We start from the raw sequence: 11,648 nt of genomic DNA, 5'->3' as shown, positions 1-11,648 counted from the left end.
CAAACCCCCAACGGAGATTAAATAAGGTGGCCCCCAGCGGATCAGAAAAGGAAACGAAGCAAGAGTTCGGATGCCGCACGATTTCTACTGACCGGACGCTCTGGTGGTAGCGACCGGATGCTACCACCCAACGTCCGGTCGATTCCAGAGAGCTCCAAATCCTCTGGAATCACGACCGGACACGTCCAGTGGACACCGACCAGACGCAGCCAGAGTCTGGTCACCTAGCCTTGATGTCTTCATCATCGATCGGACGCTGAAGCTCCTTCTGACCGAACGCTGGGAAAACACTGTTTCAGCGTCCGGTCACTCCTGCTCGGCAGCTATTCACCTTTGTGAACTGACCGGATGCTGGACATCAGAGTTCGGTGTAGCATCCGGTCACTCCTTTAGCAAATCTTTAAATTCCTTCGCGCTGCCTGTTCCCAATCAAGTCCCAACTCAAATAAGATCCAAATAAACACCAATTGAAACTGATGTGAGTGACCTCTCTCAAACCCTCAAAAATTTCAAAATATTTTGCCTTAGGCTATAATTCTTTTTAAGAAAATAGGCAATAAGAGGGCAATTTGAAGACAAACGACAAACAACAATCATGCATATGCAATGCAATACTTGAAAGTAAATCTAGTTGCTTGTCAAGTTTGATCCAAGGTTAAGCTTCTTCACACGCTTTTCGGTGATTATCTTAACCATGTTAGACAAGTCATATATGCATTACCAAAGATTAAACATATTGTATGTTACAATGCAATACAAGGGACAACACAAGCTCATCTTTTAGAGAAGTTACTAAAATCAAGTACATTGAGCTCATTCCGCAATCTACAAAATGTTGCCTCATCTAGCGGTTTAGTGAAGATATCCGCCAATTGATCCTCGGTCCTTACACCTTCTAATGATATATCATTTTTAGCAATATGATCTCTGAGAAAGTGATGGCGGATATCTATGTGCTTGGTGCGAGAGTGTTGAACCAGATTATTCGCAAGTTTTACCGCACTTTCATTGTCGCACAAAAGAGGTACTTTATCTAGAACTATACCATAGTCTAGCAAAGTTTGTTTCATGTAAAGTATTTGTGCACAACAGGCACCCGCGGCAATGTATTCTGCTTCGGTGGTGGACAAGGCCACACTATTTTGTTTCTTAGAGGACCAAGACACAAGTGATCTACCAAGCAAATGGCACCCTCCGGATATGCTTTTTCTATCAACTTTGCATCCGGCATAATTCGAATCGGAATAGCCAATTAATTCAAATCTAGCTCCTTTGGGATACCAAAGGCCAATGCTTGGTGTGTGCTTAAGATATCTAAGGATTCTTTTAACGGCAATTAAATGTGTTTCCTTAGGTTTAGCTTGAAATCTAGCACACATACACACACTAAACATGATGTCGGGTCTAGATGTGGTTAAATATAACAAGCTACCAATCATAGAACGGTAGAGAGTTTGATCAGCCATGTTACCTTCCTCATCTAGGTTGAGATGTCCATTTGTTGGCATTGATGTCTTGATTGGCTTACATTCATCCATCTTGAATCTCTTGAGAAGATCTTTTGTATATTTCTCTTGAGAGATGAAGATCCCTTCTCTCATTTGCTTGACTTGAAAACCAAGAAAGAATGTAAGCTCACCAATCATGGACATCTCGAACTCCTTTGACATCAATTCACCAAATTCTTTGCAAGAGTCTTCATTTGATGATCCAAAGATGATATCATCAACGTACACTTGACAAATGAAGATATGCCCATCAAGCTTCTTGGTGAATAGTGTGGTGTCAACCTTCCCAATTGTGAAGCCCTTCTCAATGAGGAAGTCCCGAAGGCGCTCATACCAAGCTCTTGGGGCTTGCTTAAGCCCATATAATGCCTTGGACAACCTATACACATGATTAGGATATCTAGGGTCTTTAAACCCGGGAGGTTGATCAACATAGACTAGTTCATTTATAAAGCCATTTAAAAATGCACTTTTCACATCCATTTGATATAATTTCATTTCGTGATGTGATGCATATGCAAGGAGGATACAAATGGCTTCTAATCTTGCAACCGGTGCAAAGGTCTCTCCAAAATCTAAACCTTCAACTTGAGAGAACCCCTTTGCAACTAGTCTTGCCTTGATCCTCACTACAACACCTTGATCATCTTGCTTGTTTCGGAACACCCACTTTGTTCCAATGACTCTCACTAGTAGAGAACAGACCTTTCATCCAAAGCCAAAATGGGCTCTAGTCCTGGTATTTTTTGCGCCCGGGACTAGAGAGACCTTTAGTCCTGGTTGGTGTCTCCAACCGGGACTAAAGGTCCCTGCGCAACAGCTACTGCGCTCGGCACAGCGGCAGGGGACCTTTAGTCCCGGTTGGAGACACCAACCGGGACTAAAGGTGGACCTTTACTCCCGGTTGGAGCCACCAACCGGGACTAAAAGTCCTCCAACCTTTAGTCCCGGTTGGTAACACCAACCGGGACTAAAGATAGACCCTTTAGTCCCGGTTGGTAACACCGACTAGGACTAAAGGTCCCCCGATGGGTTAGTTCAAAAGGGAAGCATCCCATCCATTGTTAGATGTGCTGTATAGGTAGGGTGGTAAACTACGCGCGAGGCAATGCATGAGGTCTTGGGTTCGAATCTCACGGGACACAGCAGTGGGAGGCATTATTTTTTTTAAAGCTGGGAGGACCTTTAGTCCCGGTTCCTGACCCGGGACTAAAGGACCCCCCTTTAGTCCCGGATGCTTGCTCCTGGGTGGGGAACCAGGACTAGAGGGGGTTCCCCACCGGGAGTAAAGCCCATCTCTGTATCAGTGTCTTGCACCTTTTGGCCGCTCTTCAAGAGTCCAAACTTCATTGCATGTGAAGTTGTTCAACTCTTCATGCATGGCATTTATCCAATCCGGATCTTGAAGAGCTTCTTCTACCTTAGTAGGCTCATAGCAAGAGACAAAAGAGTGATGAGCAATAAATGAAGCAAGTTTTTGTGATCGAGTCATTACACCCTTTGAAGGACTCCCTATGATGAGATCTTGTGGATGATCTTGTAGTAGAGGTGTATTTCTTCTATTGACCACTTGAGGAGGAGGTTGTGGAGCATCAACATCTTGTGCTTGTACCACCATTTGCTCATGGGAGACATGAGTGTCTTCATTTTCTACTCTCCTATCTTTTTCACCATCTTGTGGTACACTTGATGAAGAGGGTGGATCAATTACTTGTACATCATCTTCATCATCTTTAGGCTTGATGTCTTCAACCGGTATGTTCTTCATGGCCTCCCTCAATGGTTCATCACCTACATCATCAAGATTCTCATGTGCTCCTTGGGAGCCGTTAGATTCATCAAACTCCATATCATATGTTTCTTCAACCAAGCCGGTGGCATGATTAAATACTCTATATGCTTTGGACTTTGATGAGTAACCAACAAGAAAATCAATATCACAACGTCTTTGGAACTTTCCTAGGTGTTGCCTCTTCTTGTAGATGTAGCATTTGCAACCAAACACCCTAAAGAAGGAGACGTCCGGCTTCTTCCTATTGAGCAACTCATAAGGTGTCTTGTCAAGGAACTTTTGAAGGAATAGGCGATTGGATGCATAGCATACGGTGTTGATTGCTTCCGCCCATAGAGCTTTGGGGGTGTTGTACTCATCAAGCATTGTTCTTGCAAGAGTGATCAATGTCCGGTTCTTCCTCTCAACTACACCATTTTGTTGAGGAGTGTATGTTGCGGAGACCTCATATTTGATTACAACTTCATCACAATAGGCTTCTATGTTTGTGTTGTCAAATTCTTTCCCATTGTCACTTCTAATCTTTTTGAGCTTCACTTCAAATTCATTTTGAGCTCTCTTGGCAAACTTCTTGAAGCAAGATGCAACTTTGGATTTGTCATGAAGGAAGAATACCCATGTATACCTTGAGTAGTCATCAACAATCACAAGACAATAAAGATTTCCTCCCAAACTCTTGTATGTTGTTAGTCCAAATAAATCCATGTGAAGGAGTTCTAGCACTCTTGTGGTTGACATGAAAGCTTTTGTTGGATGGGTATTTGCAACTAGCTTGCCGGCTTGACATGCACTACAAAGCTTGTCCTTCTCAAACTTTACATCCTTCAACCCTCTCACCAAATCATTCTTCATAAGCTTCTTGAGTGAGCTCATCCCAACATGAGCAAGTCTTCTATGCCATAGCCACCCAAGTGTTGTTTTGGTGAATAGGCAAGTCTTCAAGTTTGCATCTTTGGAGGTGAAGTCCACTAGATATAGGTTGTTGTATCTAAATCCTTTGAATATCACTTGATCATCATCCTTCTTAGATACAACAACTTCCTTCTCGGTAAACAAGCATTGGAAGCCAAGATCACACAATTGTCCAACGAATAGCAAGTTGAAACTCAATGAAGCAACATATAGCACATTGGAGATGGAATGATCATTTGATATTGCCACTTTGTCCAATCCTTTAACCTTGCCCTTTGAATTATCTCCAAATGTGATTCTTTCTTGCCCATCTACTTCTTCATCAAGTGAGGTGAATATACGAGGATCACCGGTCATATGTTGTGTGCAACCACTATCAATAACCCAATAACTTCCATCGGTCTTGTAGTTCACCTACACATAAGAGATCAAGCTTTAGGAACCCAAACTTGTTGAGGGCCCTTCACCTTCTCAATAAGTGACTTTGCAACCGAAATTTTCTTAGGTCTATTCTTATTGGGAGGTCCTAAGAACATCACTTTCATCTTTCCACTAGAATTCTTTCTAAGCATGTAGTGAGCATTGAAAGCAAAGGGTCTAGCATGCTTGGGCAAGGGTTGTTGTGGTGGAGTTTGGCACTCATGAGCAAAGTGGCCTTCTTGTCCACACTCAAAGCATCTCTTTGGCTTTGGCTTTGATTGTTGTTGTTGAGCTTGAGCCTTCTTCTTCTCTTGATTTGCCATGTACCCAATGCCACTCCTATCCATCTTCATGATGGTGTTCATTAGAAGCTCACTTTGAAGATACTTGCCTCTAGTGAACTTGCTCAATCCAATCTTGAGATACTCTTTTTCCAACTTGAGCTTCTTGTTCTCTTCCTTGAGTGCAACATTGTTTCTCTCTTCCTTGAGTTTTTTGTTTTCTTCTTTTAGCTTCTCATTTTCAAGGATCAAGTCACCATCATGATCAAGAGTTTCTAGCACAATGGTGTTGTGGACTTTGAACTCTTCAAACTCTTTTTTGAGCTTTTCATTGTCATGCTTGAGCTTGACATACTCATCATAGTCATTGCACTCAACCACTTGCTTGCCTTTGCCACTAGATCCTTGCTCAATGCTCTCATCAATTAAATCATCACATGATGTAGCTATATTAATCTTAACAACATCGTTAGTAGCATCATGTGGCTCACTGGATAGAAATTCTTGAGCAATGACAAGAGTATCATGATTAATCTTAAGAGTGGTATATTTATCTTTTAGCTTGTTATGGCTAATGATGAGCTCATTGTGTGTCCTCTCAAGTTTATTATGTTTATCTTTAAGCTCTTTCTTACAAGATTTGAGCTCCTTGAGTTTGGATGATATAGCATCATTTGCTTCTTTAAGCTCAATATTAGCCTTTTCCATTTCATCACATTTTGCTAAAAGTGAATCATTCTTAGCATCTAGCTTTTCATTTTTAGCTCTACCCTTTCTAATGATCTTAGTGTATTGTTTTAGTATTTTAACAAGATCATCATAAGAAGGTGAATCATCATCACTATCACTATCACTATCATCATCACTATCATGTTCATCATCAGTACTATCACCATCATTTGATACCTTGCGTTCACCCTTGGCCATAAGGCATAGGTGTGTAGAGGATGATGGCGATGGTGGCGGTGAAGATGATGAAGAGTCAATAACAATAGCGGCCACCTTCTCATTGTCACTATCATCAACGGATGATCCACTAGATGAATCAATGTCCGTGAGCCAATCACCGACGATGTATGTCTTTCCACTTTTCTTCTTCTTGTGGAAGTCCTTCTTTTTGCCATCTCTCTTCTTGTATGGCTTGTTCTTCTATTTCTCATCTTCATCTTCCTTACTTGAGTCATCTTTCTTGCCCTTGTTCTTGTTCTTGAACTTGTCTTTCTTGGACTTGGGGCATTGGTGTGCTAGATGACCAAGTTCACCACAATTGAAGCAATCCATTTTGGAGATTGGCTTTCTTCTAGAGCTTGTGAAGAACTTCTTCTTCTTGCTGTCAAACTTGATGCCACTCTTGTTTAGCTTCTTTAGCATCTTGGTGGCTTTCTTCACCATGAGAGCAAGATCTTCATCTTCATCTTCTTCATCACTTGAGCTCTCATACTCAAGTCTTGCTTTGCCCTTATCTTGACTAGCTTTGAATGCTAAGTCTTTATCTTTCTTCTTTGTAGAGGATGAGCCATCTTGAGGTGTAATGTGCATGTACATCTCATGAGCATTGATCTTTCCTAAGATTTGTGTCGGTGTAGCGGTGGAAAGATCACCTTGATGTAGCACGGTCACAATATGCCCATATTTGTCAATGGGGAGGACACTCAAGATCTTTCTTACAACATCGGATGGTTGCATTTGAGTGAGTCCAAGCCCATTGACTTCCTCTACAAGAACATTTGAACGTGAATACATCTCATTAGCACATTCTTTAGGAAGCATTTGAAAAGAGTTTAGCTTTTTCATGACAAGATGATAGCGTTCCTCACGCTCACTCTTTGTTCCCTCATGGAGCGCACAAACATCCGATCATAGTGCATGGGCGTCTTTGTGGTTCCGCATGCGATTGAACACATCCTTGCAAAGGCCTCTAAAGATGGTGTTGCGAGCCTTTGCATTCCACTTCTCATAGTTCAACTCATCGCCTTGTGGGTGTGCGGCATCCCGAGGTTTTGGGAAGCCTTGTGAGGCAGCTCTAAGTATACCAACATCTATAGCTTCTAGATACGCCTCCATGCAAATTTTCCAATATAGAAAGTCATCTCCCTCAAAGATAGGAGGAGGTCTATCCCCGTGAGATATCTTGCTCTAAGCGGTTAAGCTTAAAATGTGAGCACGAGGCTCTGATACCAATTGAAAGGATCAAGATGCCCAAGAGGGGGGGGGGTTTATTGGGCTAATTCTAAATTTCTTCGCAATAAACAAGTCCTATGGTTAGCCCAATTAACCCTTTGTGCCTAGAGAAGTGTTTCTATTGATCTAACGCACAAAAGTTTAGCAACCTAGTACCAATCCTACTCTAGCATGGCAATTCTAGGAATGTAAAAGACATGAATTGAATTGCTCAAAGTAAATGCTCAAAGTAAAGAGAGGAGAGGAAACGCGGCAATGTTTTGCCGAGGTATCGGAGAGTAGCCACTCCCCACTAGTCCTCGTTGGAGCACCCGTGCAAGGGTAGAGCTCCCCTTGATCCACGCAAGGATCAAGTGCTCTCTACGGGTTGATTCTTCGACACTCCGTCATGGTGAATCACCCACAACCGCTCACAACTTGAGTTGGGTCATCCACAAGCTCTCCAGATGATCACCAAGCTCCCAATCACCACCAAGCCATCTAGGTGATGGCGATCACCAAGAGTAACAAGCACAAACTCTCACTTGACCACGATAAGCCTAATGAGAACGATGGATGCACATTTTGCTACTCTTGCTTCACTAATGAGGCTACTCTCTTGGATCCTCAAATCTCAATCACCTCACTAGGACCTTGCTCTTCTTGGCACTCACAAATATGTTTCTCAGCTGTTGAAATGAGCAAAAGTACCCCCACACACGAGTGGGGGCTCTATTTATAACACCGGCTGAAAAACGAACCGTTATGTGCTTCTGCGGGGTGACCGGACGCTCCGGTCATGTTGACCGGATGCTCCAGTCAGTTCAACCCGCACACCAGTGATTAAGTGTTGACCGGACGCTGTCAGGGTCTGATCACCACTAACCGGACGCATCCGGTCACATTTTACCCTCATTGTAACCTTACTGTACTCGACCGGACGCTGAACCCCCAGGGTCCGGTCAGTACTGACCGGACACGTCCGGTCGCAGATTCTCTCTTCTGGAACCTTACTGGAGTCGACCGGACGCTGGCCCTCAGTGTCCGGTCACTCGACCACTCAGCGTCCGGTCGCACCAGACGCAATCTCCTTGGTCAAATGAACTGACCGGACCCTGCGGCCAGCGTCTGGTCGCACCGGAGCCAGCGTCCGGTCAGTATTTGACCCTCTATCCACTTCCAACTCTCAATCATATGTGAATGAAGTTTGCTCCATTGGATCTAAGGGCTATTTTGGAGCTACCTAGCGCTAGAATTTGTAAGTGTGCACCACACCTAACTCACTAGACTCACCTAGGTCAAGCTACCCGTCCATACCCCCCTTAATAGTACGGACAAAGGAAAAACAAAGTCCTAAACTACTCTAAGTGTCTCTCCAACTCTAATCGACACTTAGAACTAGTCATTTTTAACCTTGTCGTCCATCCTTTGAAAACCGAAACGATTTCCATCGTAGGGGCATGACATCCATGATTGCCCAATCGATCTCCATTACCATGACCTAACTTAATTGCCTCCGCAAAACACACGTTAGTCATAGTAATCTTGTATTGTCATTAATCACCGAAACCCAACTAGGGGCCTAGATGCTTTCATCGGAGAAAGGACAAAAAACCCAATTACAAAATTACCCTCTACGATAAAAATTACATTGTATAAATACTCTTTGTCAGATAATTAGCTAGAAAATAATACAAATGAAAGTACTTGGAAGTACCTACCAATGGTACTTTTCCAACCATGTCCAAATACATAGTGTTAGTTAAGACAAAACTCAAGACAACATGAGGGCTAAAACTGAATTCACGCTAATTTCAATCTTACTCATACATATAGAGATCAGTCGTGTACAGAAATACAGCATAGCAAACTACAAACCGAATATTCACATCCAGGCATGAAAAAGTAGTTTTTATTTGTCTGACAACGTTTTTTGAAGCGCGGACCATGACAAATTTTAAAACTATATATATAAGACGGCCCCCTGAAATTGAAGTAATGAGCTCGTACATAAATAAGTCTAAGCACAAATCAGTCGCCACCTTTGAACTTCTACCGCTTTCTCTTAGAAACCCTCCGGCTGGGTCTTGGCATGGCCTTCAGAGTAACGAATGCAGCACCATGCATGGATAACCACCACAGAGCATAATCTGTGGGTTCTGGTTCATGGACCAAATAATCGAGCGCATGTGATCTTGCTATCTCCTCCAGTTGTTGCACACCACCGTTTTTTCTTTCCTTTTTGCCCCCATACTTAATATGAATCTCATCGTTGGAGTACCAACACGCATGAGGCTGAAAAATCCCGTTCAGAACCAGAGGTGCGTTACGCAAGTTGTTTTTGGGCGCTGAAATGTAGCAACTAAAACAGATCCTAATAACTGGCTCCGGAATTTCTATTGATGACTTGTTAGCTAGAGTTCCGCAGCTATTTCCATTGCAACATATTGGATCCGGGCGCAAGAATTCTGTATAAAAGGCACATATTTCTTTGATGGAACTGGGAAGAACATAGGAATGGAAATTGTCCTGCAAATTAGGCAGCAGCGTGAGTTCTCCTATTATTGCAGATTCAGCCACAAGCTTGAACGGAGATGTCAACCGTTGGATGCACTTAATACTGGTCCCTATTATATCGGTGTCTTCATAGATTCGTAGGTCCATGTCTATAAAGAAGGGTTCCTCGAGCTTCCTGAGATCGTTATATTCATAACGTAGTTGGACCTCTACCCCACGCCCTTCTACAATCACGGGATGCAGGTCTAAACTGAGGGAATGGCTTGGATTCTTTACGATTTGACACCTGAGACTTTTCCCTTCAAGAAGATGCTTAAGAAATGGATAGCGGAAGGTGTCATGCCGGAGTGGGCAGCCGGACTCCACCTCTGCTACAAACTTTTCAGCCCAGTCTGCATACCTCTCAAATTTTTGGGCAACGGAGGAACTCAACTTTTTCTCCGTGCCCAAGCCAACAAGAGAAGAGATGGAGAAGTTTGCAGCCCTATCGGCGATCCATTGAAAGTACGAGGAACTCCTTACCACCACATGGCCATCGTTCTCGTCCTGCGGCTTCTTGTGCTTGTTGAGCAGTTCTGTCCCCTCCATATAGACTCCCTTGATATCCTTCCTGCTACGTAGCAAGGAGACGTATGTGATTGGTATCCTCCCTGTCTTCTCAAGGGCAATGTCCAAGCGAGCGAGTGCAATCTCGAGCCTTGTGATTGTGTCTGCTCTGGACGCCTTGTCTTCGACCTTGGTTGAGATGTACGAGAACACTTTGTTCACACCCTCCTTAGCGATGGCTGAAGGTAGTGCCATCAAGTTACCGTACAGCTGTTCAAGATACAAAATAATGAGAGCTGTACTTTGACACAAATATATGAAGCTTGAATTCCAAATGATATCTTACTATCTTACTGAGAAGAAACATTATTATAGACCTTTCTTGTTAATAAAATTAATTATCACGAGACTGGTTAGAAGAACGCATAAATTTGTAAACCTCTTGCAAAAATAAATGCATCCCACCAATGATTTGTTATACTCTAATTGTCACCAACGAAAATAGCTGTTGGATCTATTTTGTTTTCTAAAAAATTATCCACCTCTCCTGTTATGAAAATACACAAAAGTAGCCCCCCCTAAATCTATCAAAATTTCCCACATTTAACCTATATCACTATGAAGAATAACCTGAAGTAATCCATAATCTTCTTGTCAATTACCCATCTATGGCATCATGATTTTGTATTTAGGTGAGTTGTATACATGGGTATTAAAATAATGTAAAGTAATCCCATCTATTCTGTTATATAAATAATGTAAAGGAATCCCCTCAATTGTGCATCTAAATATCTCACATATGTTACTGTATAAAAATAGCCAACAATAACCCTTTGTATTTATTACATCTAAGTTATGTACCATTATAAAAAAAATTAACCCATTAACACAAAAGTCAATAGCAAAAAGCTAACTGCCAAAAGGTCAGCTTCTTGTTCCTTCATAATTCACTTTTGTTATTACTGTAATGGAGTATTTTATTTGAGTTGCCATGTTCTTTCAGCAACCTGCGCGCACCATTAGCATTTTTCAATGCTCGAAAAAAAGGCAGGAAGACCTCTTTCATGTTTATTTTTGTTTCATAATTGAAGGCCTTTTTCATGTTAGGGAGAAGTCTATATATTTTTGGCCATTTAGCTATTGCTCAAGTATGTTTTTGGCCAAACAACTCTAAAACTAGAAATTTTTTACCACTAAGCTATCAGTATCGAACAAAATTGGTCAAATTGTACCAAAAATACTGTCCTCTCCGCCTGTTGATTTAACAAAAGGAGCTACTGCTTTATTTTGAGGTGCACAAGATCTTGAGTAATATATATGGCACACAAGCTTGGGATTCTGATGGAATAAATGTAAGCCTAATCTTTACCTTAGCTCTAGATTGCAGCAGCCGCGCGCGTGTGGAGCACCAGCTGCACCCCGATCACAGCTTCGCCACGGAAGGAAGGGTCCAGGTCTCCAAGATAAGGTGAGCTCACGAAGAGAGTAGTGAAGTTGTGCACTGCTTGTATT

At 42.4% G+C, this 11,648-nt stretch overlaps 1 protein-coding gene across 1 annotated transcript; it reads right to left on the bottom strand.

Moving 5' to 3' along the window:
* Positions 1-9,007: 9,007 nt before the first annotated feature.
* On the bottom strand, positions 9,008-11,635 carry LOC136544835 (uncharacterized). Its single transcript, XM_066536899.1, has 2 exons — positions 11,506-11,635; positions 9,008-10,406 (listed from the first exon to the last, which is right to left on the bottom strand). Exon 2 carries the CDS (start codon positions 10,389-10,391, stop codon positions 9,126-9,128), a length of 1,266 nt encoding a protein of 421 aa, XP_066392996.1. The 5' UTR covers positions 10,392-10,406; positions 11,506-11,635; the 3' UTR covers positions 9,008-9,125.
* Positions 11,636-11,648: the final 13 nt, after the last annotated feature.

This window comes from Miscanthus floridulus, chromosome 3 (assembly GCF_019320115.1).
Source record: "Miscanthus floridulus cultivar M001 chromosome 3, ASM1932011v1, whole genome shotgun sequence".
NCBI classification, from domain to species: domain Eukaryota; kingdom Viridiplantae; phylum Streptophyta; class Magnoliopsida; order Poales; family Poaceae; genus Miscanthus; species Miscanthus floridulus.
Note: the sequence above shows the minus strand (reverse complement) of the source record. Positions and strands in the feature narration are given on the sequence as shown.